General features: G+C 37.9%; 1 protein-coding gene and 1 pseudogene across 2 annotated transcripts in view; both read left to right on the top strand.

Moving 5' to 3' along the window:
• Positions 1–21,059, top strand: part of LOC102872028 (vacuolar protein sorting-associated protein 26A-like) — a 59,224-nt gene extending 38,165 nt beyond the window's left edge. For both annotated transcript variants that reach the window (XM_006889000.1, XM_006888999.1), the window contains exons 5-9: positions 2,601–2,765; positions 4,806–4,912; positions 6,340–6,408; positions 8,249–8,391; positions 20,946–21,059. In XM_006889000.1, the coding sequence (XP_006889062.1) occupies positions 2,601–2,765; positions 4,806–4,912; positions 6,340–6,408; positions 8,249–8,391; positions 20,946–21,059 (598 nt within the window). The remainder of the gene's footprint in view (positions 1–2,600; positions 2,766–4,805; positions 4,913–6,339; positions 6,409–8,248; positions 8,392–20,945) is intronic.
• On the top strand, positions 10,870–18,830 carry LOC102854422 (annotated as a pseudogene).
• Positions 21,060–24,311: the final 3,252 nt, after the last annotated feature.

Genomic DNA, 24,311 nt, shown 5'->3' with positions numbered 1-24,311 from the left:
GTGGGACTGAGTTCACTCAGCATAATGCTCTCCAGTCCCTCCCAAGTTAGGTAATAATTTACAAAATCATTGCTCCCGCGTGCTGCATAGAATTCCGTTGTGTGAATGTACCTTAATTTCTCAATCCATTATTTGTGGTTGGACATTTGGGCTATTTTCATGTTCTTGTGATGGTGAATAATGCTGTAATGAACATTGGTGTATAAATCTCAGTTTATGCCTCAGTTCTCATATTCTCAGGATATATTCCAAGTAGTGGAATAGCTAGGTCATGGAATTTCTATGTTCAGCTTTTTGAGGAAACAACAAACTGCCTTCCAGAATGGTTGAACCATTTTATATTTTATAATCCCATCAACAATGTTCCTTTCTTGCCACATCCTCTCCGACATTTATTACTTGCTGCCCTGTTAAACTTTGCCTCTGTTACTGGAGTGAGATGGTGCCTCATTGTGGTTTTGATTTGCATCTCTCTTATTGCCAGTAATTTGGAGCATTTCTTTCTTTTTTTTTAAAATAATTTTAATGAACATTTACAGAGAATTTGGATTTCCATTCATTCATTGCTGCACTTCTCTACCCGCCCAGCCCTCTCCCCCCGGTCCCCACTTTGCTCCTCTCTTTCACAAGTAAAAGAAAGACTCCCTCCCTGGTACACAGTCCCCCCGCATCCCTCCCACTGCCCCAAGTACATTCCACTATGCAACCTTAATTGTGTACTCTTGTGATAACCATAATACCCTATCATACAACAATAACAACAACATCGCTTTAAAATTATTCAGTCCCCCATCTGTTTCAGTGCAGTATACACAATTTATGCAGTTTTTCTCAGTCTTACCTCCCACCCTGATATCAGTCCCATTTTACAGCAGTGGCACCATGCAATATTTGTCCTTTTGCGACTGAGATATTTCACTCAGCATAATGTCCTCCAGGGTCACCCATTTTTAATAATATTGAATGAGTTCCTTGTTTTTCAATGCAGCATAGTATTCCATTGTGTGAATATACCACAGCTTGTCTATCCATTTGTTTGTTGATGGGCACCTGGGTTGTTTCCAACTCCTTGCTATTGTGAACAGAGCTGCGATAAACATGGGTGTGCATATATCTGCTTGGATGTCAGTTATGGTCTCTTTGGGATATATTCCCAGTAGTGGAATTGCTGGGTCAAATGGTATCTCTATTTGCAACTTTTTGAGAAAGCGCCATACTGCCTTCCACAGTGGTTGCACCATTTTACATTCCCACCAAAAGTGAATAGGGTTCCAGTTTCTAATTTGGAGCATTTCTTTATGTGTCTGTTTGCCATTTGAATATCTTCCTCTGAAAATTTTTTCCATGCCAACCACAAATTGAGATACTTGGGAGTGAACCTAGCTCGAGATACAAAAGACCTATACAAAGAAAACTACAGAGCATTTCTGCAAGACACAATAAAAGACCTAAAGAAATAAAAAATGTGCCCTGTTCATGGATAGGAAGACTCAATATGGTGAAAATGATAGTCCTACTAAAATGTTCAATGCATTCCCAATCCAGATACCAAATTCTTTTTTCAAGTAGAAAGAAAGGGAAATTATCAAATTTATTTGGAGAGGCAAGAGACCCCGAATAAGCAAAACACTTCTAAGATACAAAAATGAGGTTGGAGACATAGCACTCCCTGACCTCAAAACCTACTACACAGCAGTAGTGACCAAAACAGCTTGGTATTGGTTACAATGACAGGCACATAGACCAATGGAACAGAATTGAGAATCCAGAAACAGACCCAGCTGTTTATGGTCAACTGATACTCAACAAGGAAATCAAAGGGGAAATGATAACCTCTTCAACAAATGGTGCTGGCAAAACTGGACTTTAACATGCAGAAAGCTGAAACAGGATCCACCTCTCACACCATACACAAAAATCAACTGAAGGTGGATCAGAGACCTGGGATTAAAGCCCCAAACCCTAACATTCATAAGAGACAAACTGGGATCAAGCTAGAAGTGCTAGTCCAGGGTATAAAGAGACTGCCAAATACAACCAGCAATGCACCATCTAAAGAGGATAAAATTGATGCATGGGACCTTCTAAAGATTAAATCCCTGTGCACATCAAAAACTTTCTCCAATAGTGTGAAAAGAAAACCTACAGACTGGGAACAAATATTTGGTAATGCTATCTCAGACAAGAGTCTTATAACAAAAGTTTACAGACTAAATCCCTGTGCACATCAAAAACTTTCTTCAACAGGGTGAAAAGAAAACCTACAGACTGGGAACAAGCATTTGGTAATACTATCTCAGACAAGAATCTTATAATGAAAGTTTACAGAATACTCCTGGGCCTCCACAAGAAAAAGACCGATAACCCAGTTACAAAATGGGGGAAAGTGTGGGTTGATTTTTGCTGTGTTTTAATTTTTTTTAAAAAAAATATATAGTTAGGGTTTTTTTATTCTCTTTCATAAAGAAAAAAAAAACCCTATAAATTAATCCCAAAGAAGTTCCTGCAGGAAAGGAAAAGCTGTACCTTTGAGGCTTATTTACTTAAAACATTTCCATTTCTACTAGAACAATTAACTGTCTTCCCCATTAACTTTGTAGGTATTTTCTTAAGGTAACAATAGTAAGAAGACTGACAGACTTGGTAAAAGAGTATGATCTTATCGTTCACCAGCTTGCCACCTATCCTGATGTTAACAACTCTATTAAGATGGAAGTAGGCATTGAAGATTGTCTACACATAGAATTTGAATATAATAAGTCAAAGTAAGTACTTTTGCCAACTTAGCTTTAAATAATGTGAGTAAATAAAGAGGTAAGCTTTTCAGATCCTTGTAAATTGGTCAAAGTAAGAATGTTCTGGTTTTCAACTTGGCTTTCAGATTCTGTTCCTCCTAAATCTCTTGTCTGGTTGCTTTTTGGGGATGACCTCCCAGGGAAGCCAGTACCCTTGTGTGGATAATACTTTATATAACTCCCTCAACATGTCTTTAGTCTGCCATCTCTTTAGACCTAAACAAAAATAAACTATACAAATGGCATTTTCAGTGAAAATGTCTAGGCTGTAGAAAGTCATAATAAAGTATTTTCGCCTTTACCATTTAATCACTGTCAAGATCATGTTGAGGAGGCCTAGAGGCACAATGGTACAAGCGCTTGGCTGCCAATAGAAAGCTTGGCAGATTGCATCCATTAGCCCCACAGTCTGCTCCCATAAAGATTTCAGCCTACAAAGGCCTATGAGACCATTCTCCTCTGTCTTATAGAGTCATCGCTAGTCAGAATCTACTTGATTGTGTACAGTCATGTCTTGAATATTTTTCCATTGGAGGAGATGGATGTATGTTTATTGTATTTTTATAGAAATGTACTGATTTTTTAAAAAAAAATTGCTTACTAGTTTAAACTTCATTATGGAGAATTTGAAACATGTACCAAAACACATGAACTTTAATATACTAATTAATATTAAAGCATATAAATATAATACACAGAACATTGTTATGAATTTCCATGTACTCTTTGCCTACCGTCAGTAAATATCAGCATGCGGTATGTTTTATCTGTGTTCATCCCCACACTCCCTGTAAATTATATTGAAACAAGTCACAGACATAAAATACCATTAAAATAGCACTTCATAATAACCACAATATGATTGTCTAAAAATTCAGTCCCTTAATATCTTCAGCTATCCAGTCAATGTTCACATTTTCCCAATTGTCTCATAAATGTCTTTTTTTTTTCTCCTCCACATGGTTTGCTCAAATCAGTATCCAGTGTCTACATTGCATTTGGTTGTTTGATCCCTACATATTTTTTAATTGATAGATTGTGACTTATTAAACTTTACACATGTGCCCTAATCAATCCTCTCTCCCGCATTTGTTTTCTTACATGACTTTACAGTAGGTAAAGCTCTACTATTCAAGAAGCATCATGATTTATTTAGTCCCTTTTGTTTGTCCAGGCTCTTAGCTAAACTGTTGTCACTTCAATTTGTATCAATGAAAATGTGATACATATTCCCTCAGAGTCTTAAACCATATTGCTGATAAAATTACCAAGTAGTTTAGCACCTAAAGCTTATAATTGGAAGCCTCCTTTCAGACTGACAAAATGTTACTCCTTAACTCTTCAAATATTATAGTTTGAGACCAGAAGAGATTAAGCTGTCAGGATTTTAGGGATCCCCAGGTTGATTACCACGTCATTTCAAGGCTCCTGGGAGAGGCTTTTGGTTATTAGATTAGGTTACAGCAGTAGCTTAATGTATGGAGGCAGCTCTTCTTAATCTTTCGTTGTGATTAGACGGTATTGGGCTCCAGCACTCTAGCACTTAGAATAATGATGGTTCTGAACTCTTGTGTAGAGCTTTTACTGTTTAAAAATATGTCCAAATGAATATAAAGAAATTAATTTATAGGACCAAATAAATATGTCAGGCATAAAAATCTTGATATTCTCCATACTATTTAAGTTCTCTGAAAACTAAGTTACTTTCTAAATAAGTATCAGTAAGCTTCTGTTAGTCTTATTGGTGAGCAAGTGAGCATTTCAGTCCATATTACATAGTCAATTATTGAGTATTTTTTGGCAATATGATGCTAAACATATTCAGTATCATTGGATCTAAACAGTATGGATAGTCAAATGACATTCTTAATCGTTATTACCCTAAAGATGTCTTAAAAAAGACTTCTTAAAAAAAAAAAAGACTTCTTAAGGGATATATTTTATTTTATTTATTTATTTTTTTTTTTGAAACTGGTATTTCGTAAGTGAGGTATATTCTTTTCTCTAAAGGTATCATTTAAAGGATGTGATTGTTGGAAAAATTTACTTCTTATTAGTAAGAATAAAAATCCAACATATGGAGTTACAACTGATCAAAAAAGAGATCACAGGAATTGGTAAGTTGAAAAGAGTATTCAAAAAGAGCACTTGAAATTGTCAGACTGTCATATAGTTGGAATCATGCAGTATATAGTTAGCCTTTTCTCTGAGCAATATGTGTTTAAGGTTCCCTCATGTCTCATCATGGCTTTGTTGCTTATTTATTTTTATCACTGAGGAGGATTCCATCATATAGATGTACCAGTTTGTTTATCCATTCATTTTTTCTTTCTTTAAAAGTTAGTTTATTTTAAAAAGCCATGATTGAAGTTTTCTTCATTGAAAATAATTTTGTTACTGCAGTTCTTAAATTCTTTGGCTACAATCTCCTTTTTTCAAACTAATGTTGTTTTTCTTTTCTTTTTTTTTTTTAAAATTTTTCCTTTAGTCTTATTGAGATGGCATTCACATAGCATAAAATGAAACTTCTTATAATGAAAAAATTTTCCATTCAAAAATTTGTATCAGGATTCTCCAGAGAAAGAGAACCAGTAGAACATACACACAAAATATATTTTTATTTATGTGTCTGTCTATGTGTATGAACATAAATACATATGACTTATTTCAAGAAATTGGCTTGCCCAGGTGTGCAAGCTGTGTAAATCTGAAATCCAGCAAAGATTGAGGCCAAATTCCTCTTTTTGCCACCTGCTAATATAAGATCAAGGAGCTGTGGTGGTGTAATCCATAGAGTGTTACACTGCTAACACAACAACCGCACCTCTCTGGCAATTGAAGTCTACCAGCAACTGCTGGAGAGGAACATAGGCGATCTCCTCTTGGGTGTTAATGCCTCGAAAACCTCAAAAAATGGGCAGCGATGAGTTGGTTCTGACTCAAGAGCAGTGAGTGAGTGATTAAAAGACTAAGTCATTTTAAGATTACAATAAAATTTCAGATTCCCATTTGTTTAAAAGGTGGTTGTGTTTATTTAATAAACTTCTCTTCAACTAGTTTCTTAGAGAGTGAATCCTCAGATTAAAAAAAAAATGTACACAATGCATAAGCCAGAATTGATTTTATGGCAACTAATAAAAGCACAGAGAGAGAGAGAGAGAGTGTGTGTGTACACATTTGATGTATTGTTGTGATAAAGTTAACTAACTCCAAGAGAAGAGAGTTTAGGCATTGCAGAAGAAACTAACATGCCAATAATTATTTCCGACGTGAATTATTAATTTCTGTTATCAGAAATGATAGAATAATTCAGTAAGGAAAGAATCAATCTCAACTTATATGGTATCTTTGGGAAGAATGGGAGCAAAACATTCAGTTGAAGGATGAATATGTTAAGTATAAACAAAGAAATAAAATGAATGAGTAACACTTAAACAAGATGATACATTAGTACTAAAGTAATTGAAAAATAGAGAGTGAGTTCAAGGCAGGAAATTCGGTTCTAGAAATATTTACATGAATGTCATTTATATTACTGCACTAGGACCCAGCACCACAACAGAAACAGAAACAATTGCCAAATACGAAATAATGGATGGTGCACCAGTAAAAGGTAACAGCAGTTTTCAGTTACTTCCTTTTTGTGGAGTGATGCAGAAACAGTTAAGGTGGTTTAATTTAAAACCATTTACTATGAAATATTTATAATTTCCCAAAATAATGCTAATGATGATGGTTTTTTGGTGGTTTTTTTTTTTGCAGCTTGATACTTCTTTATTCTGGTAATGGTGCTTTTTTGATGATGGTTTTTAATGTCATGTTTTTATAGATGCCAAGATGATGATAATAGTTTTTCTTAATCTGAAATACGGGTTACTTTTTTCCTTATTTTTAAATGATTTTTATTAATTTGATGTGTGTATGTATTGTCAAATTGGATCTGACTGGTATAGGAGGTGTTTGTCCCTCATCTGGTGAATTCAAACCGTGTATCTCAGGGATTGCAGTGCAGTTCTTGACACTAGGCCACCAGAGCTCGCCAAGAGTTACTTTTTCATTGTGTTTATATTTGGATGTTAGAAGATGTGTACATATTTAAGGAGGTTGTGTGGTACATTATGTGTGTGTAGCTTACTGAAAGGTCAGTGCTTCAAATCTACCACCTGCTCTAAAGAGAGAAGATGTGCCATCTCCTCCCATAGACTTACCACCTCAGAAATGCACAGAGGGTCCTATAACTGGAAACTGACTCATAGGAGTGAGCTTGGAGTTTTTTTGAGGGAGAGGAGGAGTTCATATATTTTCTCTAGAAAGTTCTGAGGTGGGTTTTTTTTTTAATTGGCTCTAGTGTCCTAGTGAGTCAGAGTTGTGCTGCCAGACCAAAGGTGGACAGTTTGAATCTGCTAGCTGCCCTGTGGGACAAAGATGGTCAGTCCCCTTGCAGGCAGTTTATAGCCTCTGAGAACCCTCTAGGGGATCAACTGTGAGTAAGTTCCAACACTACAGCAATGAAAGGGGTTTTTCTGTTTGATGCTGAGCACAAAATACAGCACTAATTTCTTTGGCATCCTTTTTAGTCTTGAGAACCCCCTCGGCAGTTTATCTTTTGTGTCTAAAGCATTGACACCAGTATTTATAATTTTTAAAATTAATATCCTGGATTTCAATCTATTTAAAATTATATCAAAAAGTAGATATTATTTATTGAGTGCCAATGGAACCCTGGCGGCACAACAATTAAGTGCTTGGTTGCTGTCTCAGAGGTTGACAGTTCAAACCTACAGTGGTTCTTCAGGAGAAATGACCTGGTGATTTGTACCTATAGCCTAGAAAACCCTGTGGGGCATTTCGCCTGTGTCACATGAGGTTGCCATGAATTGAAATTGACTGTGCAACACCAACAACAACTTCAGCCAAGGCTTCATACTCCAGTGCTTCAAAGCTTCCTACTACCTGAGTTAGGCAGCAGTGTCTTATTCTACAAATAAAATAGAGTACCAAAGAGATAATTTTTTTAAAAAAAATTATAAAGGTGATATAACTAATGATTGCAGAGTTGCAGTTTGAGCCTAGGCCTCTCTAAGCCATATATACTTAAGGCACTCTGTGGCCTAGAGATAAAAGAGGTTCCAGTGCAGTCCCAAAGGCATGCGGTTCAGATCTACCAGCTGCTCTTTGGGAAGAAGATAGGTAATCCCCTCCTGAGCAGTTTGAATCCACTAGCTGTTCATTGGGAGAAAGATGGGCAGTCTCCTTCCATGTGACTTACAGCCTCTGGAAACCTGCTAGAGGGTCAGCTATGCCTTGGTTCCTATTCAGTGGTAAATAACAGTAACAAAAAAAAAATCTATCCTATATGATGTTAACAGAAAAGCATCTTTGCTGCATTGTTTTGTTTTGGGTATTATGTGGCTGTATGCAAAGAAATGACATGAAAATTACTTTTCTTCCAGGTGAATCAATTCCAATAAGACTATTTTTAGCTGGATATGACCCAACTCCAACAATGAGAGATGTAAACAAAAAATTTTCAGTAAGGTACTTTTTGAATCTGGTCCTTGTTGATGAGGAAGACAGAAGGTACTTCAAGCAGCAGGTATGGTGCCTCCCAACCTGATATTTGGTGTGTGGAGTCTTATAAACATCTGGAGAACACCCAGAGGGAATGAGTTGCTAGTCCTAAGGCTTAAAACCCAGAGTCTCTGGGAACATTAAGGCTAAATTGGCATAACAGTTCATAAAGAGAGTGTTCTACATCCTGTTTACATTAGTATCAGTTGGAGTCTAAAAAGTTTGCCTGAAGCCCATCTGATGTGCAAATGTTGGTCTCTCCAAAGAAGGAAAAAAGCAAAAATGCCTAGAAAAAATTAACTGGCCACATGAACCTCACCCTCTACGAACTTGACCAAATTAATGGTGTCCAGCAACTACTGCTGACCAATGTAAAGGGGATCTTAGTAGAAGAGTCTCGACAGATTTGGGAGAAATGTGGAACAAAACACAAGCAGTCTTACTGATCTGATAGACTAGTAGACCCTTCAACACTGTGGCCTCCAGTCACCCTGGAACAGAACTCATCTACCTTTGTAGCTCAACTGTCAGCCACACAGTAGACAGATTTATACATTGCAAACTAACACAAGGGTACTCAATCCTTAGGACAGTCAACCATAAAAGATCAAAGGCAGCTCAAAGCTATAGAGGGATTTATGGAAATGAGAATCACAGGGAGGAAGTAGGAAGAATATAGTTACATTGTGGGTATTGTAATTAATGTCATAAAACAAAAGGTGTATGAACGGTTGAATGGAAAACGTGTTCTGCATGGTAAATTTTCACTCAAATAAAAATATTAACAAAGCCAAAATTTAGAAGTCTCAATCTATATTGTATGGAGTGATACGTAAATATGAGGGTATGATTAAGAAGCATGCAGGAATGACATCATGTGACAGGTCTCTCTAAGAGTTATCCAGTTGGACTGTCAAATGAGCTTTAACATGGTGGGAACTTTTCTTCTAAATGGTTTGTGGGTTTTGGGGTGGTATTTTTCTTTTAAAATAAAAACAATACTTGCTTTCAATTTTATAAAAACCTAAAAAGATCAGTAAAAGAATAAGAATGAAGTAAGTTTCCAGAAAGTCTCCACCACTCTGATTAGTTTTCCAAACAAGGTGCTTTTTGTTTTTCCATGAGGTGTTTTGATGGTATCTGTCCCTCTTGAGTACATATAGATTATCCTTGATTGCTTGATCACATGGTAGTACCATGGTTTACTTGATGATTTTTTAATATAGTTTTCCCTTATTAAACATTTTACTATAGATCTTCATGAGATTGCTCAATTCTAATACTTTCTGATCTAAAGACTTTTTCATATTTCTTTGTGCCCAATGCAAAATACACAAAACTTTTTTACAAAGATGGTTTGTCATCAAGGTTCTTACATTACAGATTGGAGAAGAGGAGTAGTTATGGAAGTTAATTAATAGGAAATGTAACCAATTAAGTTTGATAGTCACTTTAAAAAGAAAAAAACCTACTTGAGATCATAGCACCATGTAAATTTCCACTGATGGTGACTGTGCATGAAGTGCACTGGCCTTGAACCAGGACGTGGACCCCAGTCCAATGACAGGGGTGAGAACTCTGCTCCAGTCAGACATTCTGGGTTTTCTAAAACCTTTATTCAGTTTCATGGCTACACTTCCCATCCTCCACCAGCCAGTGGAGGTATTTTCCATAAACTTGTCCAACCTCTTTCCCTATATCATCTTCAAATTCCTATACCTCTCTCTGTTTAAATTTTAACCAGTCTATCCTAAGTTCTGATGTGTCAGATGTGATAATAGTTATGTTTGGTGGAGCTTCCCAATTAAAACAAGCTTGGAAGCAGGAGTAGCATCCTCTTTTGAAATGGCTTGCCTTCGAAAACTCTGTGAACAGTGCTCAGGTCTTTCGTTCATAGGGTCTATATGGGCTGTCGACGACTTGATGGCACTGAACAACAACAATACAACATCCTGAGTTCTCTAAAGAAATATGTGTTTCATAAAGTCAAGACTGGTTGTTTTAAATCAGTATATCAGAGTTTAAACACTTAGTCTAGCAGTTGTCAAAATCAGGAATAATGGAATTACCAAACTAGGGTGGACTCTCCTACTAAAAAGCAGCCAGTTAAAAACCTCTGTGGATCCCAGAGGTGCAGTCTGCAACCAGTCATGGCAAGATGCCATCCCTTGTACATGAGGGCCTACTCCAAGACTGCTCATGGTGTGTGTCAGCCTTGTCATTTCTTATCACATAAGAAGTGAACCACAGAGGAGGCGCCATCATGAGAGTTGACATCCACCACAACAAGGACAGAAAGGTCTGGTGCAAGGAGCCCAAGAGCCAGGACATCTACCTCCGGCTGTTGGTCAAGCTCTACAGGTTCCTGGCCAGACAGACCAACTCCACCTTCAACCAGGTTGTGCTAAAGAGGCTGTTCATGAGCGGCACCAACCGGCTGCCACTGTCCCTTTCTCAGATGATCCAAAAGATAAAGCTTCCTGGCTGAGAAAACAAGACAGTTATGGTGGTTGGGACCATAACAGATGACCTGTGTGTTCAGGAGGTGCCCAAGCTGACGATGTTTGCTCTGTGCGTGAGCAGCTGGGCCCAGAGCTACATCCTCAAGGCTGGAGGTAAGATCCTCACCTTCAACCAGCTGGCCCTGGACTCGCTTAATGGCTATGGCACCGTGCTGCTGTCAGGGCCATGCCAGGGTCGAGAGATGTACAGGCACTTGGGCAAGGCGCCGGACACCCCACACAGCCACACGAAACCCTACATCCACTTCAAGGCCGGAAGTTTGAGTGTGCCCAAGGCCGAAGAGCCAGCCAGGCTACAAGAACTAACTCCAGATCCTGCCCTGTTATTAAAATCATCTTGGGTGCTGAAAGAAAGAAAGAGAGGGAGGGAAGAGAGGGAAGAAAGAGAGGAAGGAAGGGAGGGAGGGAGGGGAAGAAATGAACCACAGGCAAGGGGAAGGAGGCCCATTTACTCAGAACTATGTTGGTATCTGAGAAAATATTTTGAGAAGCTGGACTTTATGAAGAAGTATGTGGCATCAGGATCAGAGGAAAATTCATCAACTTTCTTTATGCAGATGACACAACCTTGCTGGCTGAAAGTGAGAACTTGAAATGCTAATGAAGATCAAAGGCTACAACCTTCATTATGGATTACATTTCACCTTCAAGAAAGCAAAAGTTCTCTCCTGTGGGCCAATAGGCAACATCATAATAGAAAGATTGAAGTCAACAGTTTCATCTTGCTTGGATCCACAGTCAATATCCTTGGTACCAGCAGGCATGAAACAAAAAGTATGTGTTGCATTGTGAAAATCCATTGTTAAGAATTTCTCCAAGGACAACACCAAAAAGACCTCAACAAAATTATACCAATAAAACCTTGCCTCTCAATAATGACATGGAATGTAAATGGTTTAAATACACTACTGAAGAGAAAAAGAGTAGCAGATTGGCTAAAGATAGAAAATCCATCAATATGCTGTCTACAAGAGACACACTTGAAAAGTTAAGATAAAAGAAGACTAAAAATAAAAGGGGGGGGGGATATATACCAACCAAGTGGCAACTAGGAAAAAAGCAGGAGTAGCAATAGTAATCTCTGATAGAATAAATTTCAAAGCAAAAACCATTATAAAGGACAAGGAAGGTCACTACATAATGACTAAAGGGTCAGTAGAACAAAAGGACATAACGAAAATAAATATCTATGCACCAAATGATAGAGCTGCAAAATGTATAAAACAAACATTAACAAAACTGAAAAAGGAAATAGACAATACCACTATAATAGTTGGAGACTTAAATACTCCACTCTCAAGAAAAGATAGAACTACCAGAAAGAAACTCAACAAAGATGCTAAAGAATTAAACCACATGATAAAGGAGCTCTGATGGCCTAGTGGCAAGGCATGGTTTGAATCCACCAAATGCTTGACTGGAGAAGGAGGTGCACTCTCCTCCTGTAAAATAAAATTAAAATTAAACCACACAATGAACCATATCGGTCTCATAGATATTTATAGGCTACTGCACCCCCAAAAAGCACAGTATACCTTCTCAAATGTGCATGGAATGTTCTCCAGAATAGATCACACTTTAGGTCACACAGCAAGCATCAATAACTTAAAAAACATAGAAATAATACAAAGCATCTTCTCAGACCACATGCTATGAAATTAGAAGTCAAGCACAAGATGATAAAGGAAAAAAAAATCCCATACATTTAGAAGCTGAACAACAACTTGCTTGAACATGACTGGGTAGTAGAAGAAATAAAAAATGAAATAAAAAAGTTCCTTGAAACAAATAACAATGAAAACACAACTTACAAAAAAAAAAATATTCCTCTGGGAAACAGCCAAAGCAGTAATCAGAGGTCAATTTATATAGAAAAAAAAAAGAAAGAAGATGGAAAGAGTATACAGAGTCATTGTACCAAAAGGAATTGGCGGGCACAGAATTTCATAAAACTACATATGAGCAAGAACCTATGATGGTGAAGGAGGAAGTTCAAGCTGCTCTGAAAGAATTTGCAAAAAACAACTCCCCAGGAATTTATGGTATCTCAACTGATATATTTCAACAAACAGGTGCTGCCCTAGATGTGCTCACCAAGTTGTGCCAAGAAATCTGAAGGACAATCACCTGGCCAACTGACTGAAAGAGATCTTTATTTGTTCTCATTCCCAAGAAAGGTGATCTAACAGAGTGTGAAAATTATTAAACAATATCATTAATATCACATGAAAGCAAGATTCTGCTGAAGATTATCCAAAAATGACAGGAAGAGCACATCAACAGAGAACTGCCAGAAATGCAGGTTGGGTTTAGAAGGGGTCATGGTACTAGGGATATTATAAGCTAATGTTAGATGGATCTTGGCTGAAAGCAGGGAGTTACCAGAGGAATGTTGATCTGTGTTTCATTGACTATGCAATGGTGTTTTACTGTGTGGACCACAACAAACTGTGGCTAACTCTGAAAAGAATGGGAATCCCAGAACACTTAATTGTACTTATGTGAAACCTATACTTGGACCAGGAGGCAGTCGTCAGAACAGAGCAAGGGAACACACTGCATGGTTCAAAATTGGAAGGCTGTATGCCCCGGATATGTCCTATCTCCATGCCTTTTTAATCTATACACAGAACAGATTATCTGGGAGGCTGGGCTCTATGAGGAGATATGTGGTGTCAGGATGGGATTAACACTTATCAACAATCTGTGTTATGCAGATGATGCAATCCTGCTTGCTGAAACTGAGGAGGACCTGAAGTGTTTGCTGCACAAGGTCGACTGCAGCCTTCAATATAGATTGAAGCTCAATATCAAGGAAACAATTATTCTCACCACTGTGCCGATTGGTAGCATGGTGATGGGTGGTGAAGAGATTGGGATTGTTAATAGCTTCAGTTGACTTGGCTCCATAATCAACACTGTTGGCATCAGCAGCCAGGAAATTAAAACATATTGGGTTGGGAAAGTCTGTGGTTAGAAACCTCTCTAAATTACTGAAGAGCAATGATGTCAGTCTAGAGACTAAGATGTGCCTAATACAGGCCTTGGTTTTTACAATCACTTGCTATGTATCAGAGAGCTGGACAATGACTGGAAATGATAGAAGGAGAATTAATGCCTTTGAGCCGTGGTGTTGGATTGCTAAGGGAACAAACAGGTTCATCCTAGAGAGGGTTAAACCAGGCTGTTCTTTGGAGGCAAGGATTCTGAAGCTTCGTCTGAGATACATTGGACATGTTGCAAGGTGGGACCAGTCCTTGGAGAGGGATGTCATGCTTGGGAGGGTGGAGGGACAGCGCAGGAGAAGAAGACCCTCGATGAGATGGATTGATTCAGTGACTGGGGTAATGGGGGTAGGTGTGTCAGAGACAATGAGATTGGCACAGGTTAGGGCAGGGCTTAGTTAGATCTGTTGTACATAGTGTCACTATGAGTCGCAGACAACAACCACCACAGCATCACTAATATGCATGTAAGCAAAATATTGCTGAAGATTATATCCAAAAATACCTTGAATGGTACATTGATAGAGAACTGCCAAAAGTTTAAGCTAGGTTCAGAAGAGACTGTGACATTAAAGATCTTATAGCTAATGTCAGATGGATCCTGGCTGAAAGAAGAGAACACCAGACAAACGTCTACTTTTGTTTTATTGACTATAGAGAAGCATTTTAGTGTGTGGAAACAAATTATGGCTAAAACGGAGAAGAATGTGGATCCCAACAATGTGGAACAAGAGGTGCATTGCAAAGTAGACTTGGGGGATGGGGGAACAAGAGAGAGGGAAGAAAATATGCAATAATGAATGAATAAAAAAAGAAATACCATTTGATCTAGCAAAAAAAAAAAGAGGTCAATTTATAGCAATAAGCAAACACATCAAATGGCCAGAAAAAAAATGACCATTGATTCTCTAACCCAACATCTCCAACAAATTGAAAAAGAACAACAAGACAACATGACACCCACTAAATTAAATGGAAATTATAAAAATTAGGGCAGAAATAAATGAAATAGAAAACAGAAGAACAACTGAAACCATCAACAAACCTAGGAGTTTGTTCTTTGAAAAGGTCAATAAAATTAGCAAACCACTAGCAAAACAAACAAAGGAAAAGATACATTCTGATTAAAAGATGAAACGGGCAATGTCACAACAGAACCAACTAAAATTAAAAGGCTAATAATGGAATATTATGGAAAAACTATACTCAAACAAATATGAAAACCTAGAGGAAATGGACAAATACTTAGAGATTCACAACCTACCTAAACTGACACAAATTGAAACTGAACACCTGAACAGGCCCATTACAAATTGAAAAAGTAATAAAACAACTTCCAACAACAACAACCAAAAAAAGCCCTGGACCAGATGGTTTTACAAGTGAATTTTATCAAAATTCAGAGGAGAACTGTCACTAATTCTACATAAACTATTTAAGAAAATAGAGGTGGAATTCTCCCAGACTTATTTTGTGAAGCAAACATAGCCTTGATACCAAAGCCAGGAAAATACACCACTAAAATAAAAATCTATGTGCCATATCTCTCATCAACCTAGATGCAAAAATCCTGAATAAAATCCTGGCCAATAGAATCCAACGATGCATCAAAAAAATAATTCACCATGACCAAGTGGGAATCATAACAGGTATGCAAGGATGGTGCAACATAAGAAAAACAACCAGTGTAATTCATTACATTAACAAAGCAAAGAACAAGAACCACATGATCCTATCAATTGATGCAGAAAAGGCCTTTGATAAAGTCCAGCACCCTTTCCTGATTAGAACACTCAACAAAATAGGATTAGAGGGGAATTTCCTCAACGTAGTAAAAAGTATATATGCAAACCTGAGAGCCAACATTGTTCTCAATGGAGAGAGATTAAAGGCATTTACTTTGAGAACAGGAACTACATACGGATGCCCACTATCACCTCTCCTGTTCAATATTGTATTGGAAGTCTTAGCAATAGCAACAAGACAAGAGAAGGAAATAAGAGGTATCCAAATTGGCAAAGAGGAGGTAAAATTATCTCTATGTACAGATGATATGATTGTATACATAGAAAACCCTAAATATTTAGCAAGAAAACTACTGGGCATAGTCAATCAACTCAGCAAAGTGGAGGGATACAAGATCAATATACAAAAATCAATTGGAGTTTTCTACAGTTACAAGGAGAATACAGAACTGGAGCTAAGAAAAACAATACCCATCACAATAGCTAATCACAAGATTAAATACTTGGGAGTAAATCTAACTAGAAACACAAAGCATCTATTCAAAGAAAATAAAAAAAAAACAAAAACATTACTATAAGAAACAAAAAGAGACCTGGGGAAATGGAAGAATATACCTTGCTCTTGGATAGGAAAACTCAATATTGTAAAAATGACAATAATACCAAAGGCAATTTACATGTTCAATGCAATCCCAACACAAATACCAATTCCATTCTTCAATGAGATGGAAAAGGCATTCTCCAATTTCATTTGGAATGGAAAGAGGCCCTGAACAAGCAAAGCATTCCTTAAAAAGAGAAACGAGGTAGGAGGCATTTCACTCCCTGATTTCAAATCCTACTATACTGCCATGGCGGTCAAGACAGCATGGTACTGGTATAATGACAGACACACAGATCAATGGAATAGAATTGAAAACCCAGAAGTCAGTCCGTCTACCTATAGTCATTGATTTTTGACAAGGAGATGAAACTGGTCAAGTGGGGAAACAACAGCCTTTTTAACAAATGGTGCTGGCAAAATTGGAAAACTATCTACAGAAAACTCAAGCAAGACCCACACCTCACACCATACGCAAAACCAAAACCAAGGACTATAAAATTCATTAGAGAAAAGCTTGGAAGAACTCTAGAAGCCCTAATTCACAACATGAACAGTCTTCTAAGAATCTTGAAAAATCTACAGCCAGGAGAGGATAAAATAGATGAACAGGACCTTCTAAGAATTAAATCCCATATGCCCATCTGAAAACTTCTCCAACAGGGTAAAAAGGGAAGCCACAGACTGGGAAAAAAAATTTGGTAATGATATGTCTGATAAGGGACTTATCTCTAGAATTTATAAAATACTTGAGCACCACAAGATAAAGGTAAATAATCCAATTGAAAAATGGGCACAGGATATAAACACTTCACTGAAGAAGACATTCAAGTGGCCTACAAACACATGAAAAAAATGTTCAAAATCCCTAGCTCTAAGAGAGATGCAAATCAAAACAACTATGAGATACCTTCTCACCCCAGAAAGAATAACAAAATTCAACAGAGCAGCAAACAACAAATGCTGGCAAGGCTGTGGAGAAACTGGAATTCTTAATCACTGTTGGTAGAGTGTAAAATGGTGTAGCCACTGTGGAAGGTAGTATGGTGCTTTCTCAAAAAGTTGGAAGTAGAAATACCATTTGACCCAGCAATTCCACTACCGGGAATATATCCTAAAGAAGCCAGAACTGGGACCCTGAGCACCAGGGAGTGCCCAGCCCAGCAGAGGAAGTGCGAGGTGGGGAGCTACCGTGCACTAGGCCAAGGTATCTTTGGTACCTCGACTGCCTGTAATTGCTGCTGCCGCGCGCCTCCCCCCCCCCGCCCCCAGCCTGCATTATCAGGTGGGGCTGCTTTAGAATCTGGGGCAGCACCTGTGGGTTTCCAGCATTGTATGTGCCAGGTGGAACTGTGAGTGAGTGCCCAGAACCTGCTGGACCAGGATGTCACCTCCAAGTCTGAACCCTTCTGTGTCTTTACGGAAAATGATGACAGGTGGATGGAGTATGACAGAACAGAAATGGTGGTTAACAATCTCAACCCTGCATTCTCCAAGAAGTTCATCCTCAACTACCATTTTGAAGAGGGGCAGAAGTTCAAGTTTGCCCTGTTTGACCAGGATAAGTCCAGCATTTGGCTAAATGAAAACAACTTCCTGGGCCAGTTCTCCTGCAGCCTGGACCCGATCATCTCCAGCAAGATGACTCATCCTTTGCTGCCGCTGAATAGACAAGCCTACAGGAAAGAGCTTAATTACAATCACTGCTCAGGAGCTGTCTGACAAACAAGTCATCATGTTGAGTCTGACCTCTTTGGGAAATCAGACCCATTTCTTGAGTTTTATAAACCAGGAGATGATGGCAAGTAGATGCTCATACATAGGACCGAGGTGATCAAGTACACCCTGGATCATGTGTGGAAGCCCTTCACTATGCCACTGGTGTCCCTGTGTGATGGTGATATGGAGAAGGCCATCCAGGTCATGTGTGGTGACTGTGACAGCGATGGGGGCCACGACTTTATTGGAGAGTTCCAGACCAAGTTGACCCCAACAACTTCTCCACTATCGTCAACCATGTGGCCTGGTTTGCTGCTCAGGCCACGTAGCAACAGACAGCCACCCACACAATACTTCATCCTCCTCATCATCACGAATGGTGTCATCAGTGACATGGAGGAGACCAGGCATGCCGTGGTGCAGGCTTCCAAGCTGCCCAGGTCCATCATCATTGTGGATGTGGGCAACATTGACTTTGTGGCCAGGGAGTTATTGGACAGAGACAGCCACACACTGTGCTCCTACACGGGTGAGGAGGCAGCCGTGACATTGTGCAGTTTGTGTCCTTTCGCGAGTTCCACAATGCAGCAAAGGAGACCTTGGCCAAAGCTGTACTGACAGAGCTGCCCCAACAAGTTGTGCAGTATTTCAAGCATAAAAACTGCCCTCCACCAAACTGGAGCATGCCTGAGTGCCAGCCCTCACCTAGCAGCATGCTGCCTCAGCCAGCCAGCCTCCCTCCCCTGAGAACGTACACACTCACCCTGCTTTCTCATGAGTGGCCTTTAAAAAAAAATCCAACAAAATACAACAACCCAAGCATCTATGATCTGTGTTTGCATTTTGTTTTACAACTGGACTTCTGGCCATGACTTCCCCCAGCCTAGCTGGACTTCCTTTGTAGGAGTCAACTGATGATGCTTCCTCTTCCTCTTTGGCCACTCTTAAGTATTGAATGTACTGTGTATAATTTTTGTGAAATCACTGTTGTTATTAAAGACAGTGACATTTTTACAATCATAGAAGAAACCACAACTGCCACTCAAGCAAATATATGCACACCATGTTTATTGCTGCTTTGTTTATAATAGCAAAGAGTTGGAAACAAACAAAGTGTCCATCAACAAATGAATGATAGAGAAACTGTGGTATATTTACACAATGGAATACTACACAGCATTGAAAAACAAGGAATTCATGAAATGCTGTACAAAATAGGTGACCCTGGAGGACATTATGTTGAGTGAAATATCTTAATCACAAAAGGACAAATATAATGCATAATGCCACTGTTATAAAATGACTGACATCGAGTTTGGGGGAACTAAGAAAATAGGGGATAAAGGACACTGCATTAAAACAGATGAGGGAGAAAACTGTTTAAAAGGGATGTATGATTAGGTATTATTTGCATGGCAAGAGTCCAGAATAGGAGCTGCATAATCAAGTGGACTGAGAGGGACTGTATAACAATGAAAGATTTTTTTTCCTTCTTAAAGAGAAAAGCGAACGGGAGGTAGGAAGGAAGTAGGCAGGGAGTAAAATGTGCAATAGTGAATGAATGGAAAATTCAAGTTCTCTATAATCTTTCATTAAAATCTCAATTAAAAAAATAATTTCTCCAAGGAAAAGCAGTCAAATACTTAGTCAAATACTTAAATACTAAGGTTCACCTAATCCAAGCCATGGTTAATTGTATGCATCTGAAAGTTGGATAAGACTATGGATGACAGAAGAATTGATGCCTTTGAGTTTGGGAGTTGGAGAAGAGTACCGAGTATCTCATGAACAGTCAAATGAACAAACAAATGTGTCTTGGAGAAAGTGAACCCAGACTTCTCACATACGTTGGGTATGTTGTCATAAGGGGCCAATGCCTGGAAAAAGACATCATGCTTAGAAAGGTGGAGGGTCAGCAAAAGAGAGGAAGACCCTTAGCGAGATGAACTGACATAGGCCTGTAACAGTGAGCTCAAGTTGTTTCAGAGATGATGGGAATGGCACAGGATAGGATAGGGTTCAGATCCATTGTTTATGGGACTGCTGTGACCCATAATTGATTAGATGACAATAACAAAAAAATTTTTTTTTAATTATTATTAAATTTTACTAGTTTTAGTGAACATTTACAGAGATTTTGGGTTTTCATTCATTCATTGTTGCACTGTTTTCTCTATCTTCCTCCCCAGTCGTTCTTCTTCCCTACCCCCGAATGTCTGTTTTAATTGTCCAACTGCCACAGTGGTTGTCAAAGCCAGTTCTGATTAATCTCTTTCGTCAGTGTGTCCTTTGCCATTCCCTATCTCTCCTCCCTGAGAGAGACTTCACCCTGATTCATAAGGAAAAGGAGATGGCGTATTCTTTTATCTACTTTGTGCTGAAAAGGGACTCTGTGGGTTTCAGGGTGAAGGTCTTCTCTCACTACTCTAAAGGGCCCCTTTGGCAGTAGGAAACACATAGACTATTATGGAGATTGATTTTGGAATTTAGATGCACTGTTATCAATTGTGCTTAGCCGTACATGTTCATATCCTTGAAGATGAATCATGGAAGTGTTGCAGCCTAGAAGATACAAATTTAACTTAACAAGTTAAAAGTACATGAGTCAATAATTAAAAAGCAATAATATTCCGAGTAGAGGTTCTAATAATGGCACAAATCAAGTTACAGAGGGAAGGTGGTTCTTACAAGGCCTATAGACTAGCACTACAAAATTTTAGTATCTGTGGGATAATGGCCTGAACATAATGAAATGTAACCTAGAAACTGTTTAATCAGTTGTAGCTAGGACTTTGTGCCAACATGGATAGATGGTATTATTGAGGCAAGCGAGACAGTCCAAGAAGAAAACTGGAGAAAGTGGACTTTGTCAGAAGGAGTTTAATTTTGCTATGGTTAAAATTGAGGGTGGTATTGTCTCTAATATGGAAATGTAAGGCTTGATATGAGAGCATTAATTTGTTGTTACTGTGAATTTATTTCACTAGGAAATCATTTTATGGAGAAAAGCTCCTGAAAAGCTGAGAAAACAGAGAACAAACTTTCACCAGCGATTTGAATCTCCAGATTCACAAGCATCTGCTGAACAGCCTGAAATGTGAACTGAATAGAGAGAAAGAACTTCTTCCCGTAACGGTCAAGATTCAGTTCATGAGGTTAAAGACAGTTGCAGGGTAGGGGGACAAGGCCAAAACTCCATTTGTAATAGTCTTCCTTTATCTCACAGTGCTGCATTTATTTTATGATATAACTAAATATTCTTCTTGTATATACATTTTAAAAAATGTGCTTTCTTTGAAACACTGGAACTTTCTTAAGCTGCCTTTTTTTTTACTGCATACTTTGATTTGATGATAAGTATTCAAATATGTATAAGCGTAAAATTAAAGATTTTTCTGTGAATAGGCTGGTATTTTAAATTTTGCTTTCTTTCTGCATAACACTGATTATCAATTTTTTTTCTTCTCCCTTTTCATGCTAATTCCCTACATGGAAAAATTTAAGTATTTGTGTTTTAATAAAATTAGGAAACTTGAGTGACCCTTAACATCCTGCATAGATACAGAACAAGACGTACGTTTTTCTTGAGAATGTCAGTTAGGTGTTTATTTTATCTGAGAGATCCACATTAAGTGTTTCTCTGTAGGTGTTTCAGACTCTTCCATTCCATGGCTTCTTAAATTTGCATCCTCTGAAGTTTTGTGCGGTATGAATTTTTTCTTTCCCTCTTGAAGGATTATGTAGCATGTGACTGCCTTCCCTTTTCAGGGGGAGGATGAGTGTGTTAAGTACCACTTTGCTACTTTACAGCAGCACCACTGTATATTTTTTGCTGTGGAGAGCTGAGCTTATATTGGCATTATAGAATTTGTTACAATTTCTGCAAATACGTTAAAATCTGTATCCTTTTTATATTGTAAGGAGACTTTTTGCCACATAAATAACATTTTTCTTGACTTGACCTCAAAAATGTATTCATGTTCCAGGGGCAATTTTTTTCAATGGGAGATTTAAAAGAAACTGTTACAGACACATAGTATAGTAGTATCCGGATCCAAACAATTTCCCATTTGTTAAACTGGAACTTTGGTTAGTTCATGCTCAAATTGAAATCTCCCTCTGGTTGTTTTCATTTTTAAAAACATTAATTCATTTGTTCATTGTCTCAAGGTTGCAGTCATCTTGTTCATATGCATGAGGTCTGAGACAGTAAATGTGAGATGTAGGTACCAAAATGAAGCCTGCTGTGGGAAACTCCTTTCACTTGGGGTTTTTTGTACCAATTATTTTTTTATACACTTCAATGCAAGGCTTGTTGGTTAACTTTACTTTATAAGTAAGCTAAATAACTCCAGTTCAGTTTCTTTAAACCTGTTTACTACTTTGGCAGATTGACAAAATGATTACTAACTTCTTTACCATTGAAAGGTTCCATGTACTGTGTATTGGAGCATCTATTTTAAATGTGGATATTCCTGAATGGTATGTTTTCCTTCATGTAAGTGCCTGTTTAGTTCCAAAATTCCAAAAATGCCAAATATTTTCATGGTCACTTGCATGTAGTAATCTAGAAATACTAAAAAAAAAAAATAAATTTTTTAAAGAATTATATTTAACCAGCCTCAAATTGTGCAGCCATGATGTGTAAAATAAAAACTTTGAAACATCCTGAGCTAGCTTTTTGAATGATTAATCATCTCTGTTCTCAAATCTTTCCTCATTGTCAGGTTTATAGTTGAAGATGGAATTGCTCAACAGTTTAGGAATAAATGTAACTGTGATGAAGTAGTTTTTGTAAATATTACCTGTTTAAAAGGGTTATAGTATACTTTTAATTAGCTAGCTTACAATGTGTTCATACACAAGACGCTTATTTTTATTTGCTTGAGTTTTTTGCTGCATAACGAATTTGAAAAATGAATTTAGCATTTGGTGGTTTGAGTAAAAACATGACTAATTACTTAGAAATAATAAACTTAAGAATGAAATTTGTGTCTTTAACTAAGAGTATAATGTCTAATCCAACAGTCCTTAACCTTGGCTGCTTACAATTATCTAAGATGCTTTTCAAAATGCTCAGGCCCAGGACAATAAAATTACTATTTGAAAAGCTACCTGAGGATTAAGAACTTCTGATCTGAACTGTTGTCTCCCATTTTCCCCAGTTGGTGAATTGATTCAGACTCATAATGATCCCGTGTGTCGTGGTACTAGCTTCCAAAGGCATTCTAATGGGTGGATTTTCAGAAGTAGATTGCTTGTCACTTCTTCAGTTCTTCCAAGGAGTTCCTGAATGGCTCTGAAATCTCCAGTCTCTTAGCAGTCAAAGAATTTAACAACTTTTTATTAACCAGTGGCCTTGAGCCCACTGAGTTATCAGGGCTCCTTTTACCACTAGGGAATTTGTCGTTTTGATACTGATTGAGGAGTTAGACTATGGTTCTAATTACCAATTGCCATGTGTACCAGTAAAGTCTCACATTTTATGTTCTTTTCACATTCAATAGAATCTGTTAGGGTTCTATAGGAACTTATACTGGGTGAAATATACATTAAGTTTCAATCAGGTAAGAGCCTAGTGAAGAAAATGTGTCCTTAAATATAAATTTAATCTGCTTCCATGAGGATGAATCTTGTGCCACTCCCCAATCTAAAATTTTTCAGTGACTCAGTTACTTCCAGTGTTGTTGGCTTAGGAAAAAGAATAAAGAAAGAGGACACCAAGAATAGAGGAGAAACAGATCATGAAGGCAGATGGTGAACAGCTCATTGAAAATTGCCAGGGAGCAAATCACAAACAGAATTAATTCTATGTAAATACAGCTAAACTCTTTCTATTGAAAACCTTATGCTTGACTCAGGAGGGAGGGGTTAGCAAATACAATCCAAGAATTGTGAAAAACGTTTGAAAGTCTGTCTTGGTACTTGACCCCTGTGACCTATCTTGGGGAATTCCAGCTTGTATCTGTGCCTCCCTCATATAGCATTAGGTTTATCATTAATATTTAGTTTGAAATTTGGCTTCCCACTTCCAGGATAAAGTTTAAGTTCTATCCTAAAAAACACACCTTCAGCTCCAGTTATGCCAAAACGGTTTTGTGTTTTCAGATCACTATGTATGTATAAAAACTGTAAGGAGGATAGAAAGCTGGCAAGAAACTCAGTTACATGGTGGTTCCATTTATTCATTCAACAGAACATTTATGGAGGCTCTAAAATTTGTTAATATTACATGCGGATTGCATGTGCTGCCATTAACCAAACCAAGCTCAATACCATCAAGTAGATTCTTATTCTGACCCTGCAAGAGGGAGTACAACAGTACCCAAGTGTTTCCAAGTCTGTATATCTAT

This window comes from Elephantulus edwardii, unplaced genomic scaffold (genome assembly GCF_000299155.1).
Source record: "Elephantulus edwardii isolate Elephantulus edwardi_28Jun2011 unplaced genomic scaffold, EleEdw1.0 scaffold00074, whole genome shotgun sequence".
Taxonomy (NCBI): domain Eukaryota; kingdom Metazoa; phylum Chordata; class Mammalia; order Macroscelidea; family Macroscelididae; genus Elephantulus; species Elephantulus edwardii.
This window is presented reverse-complemented; position numbering and strand designations above follow the sequence as displayed.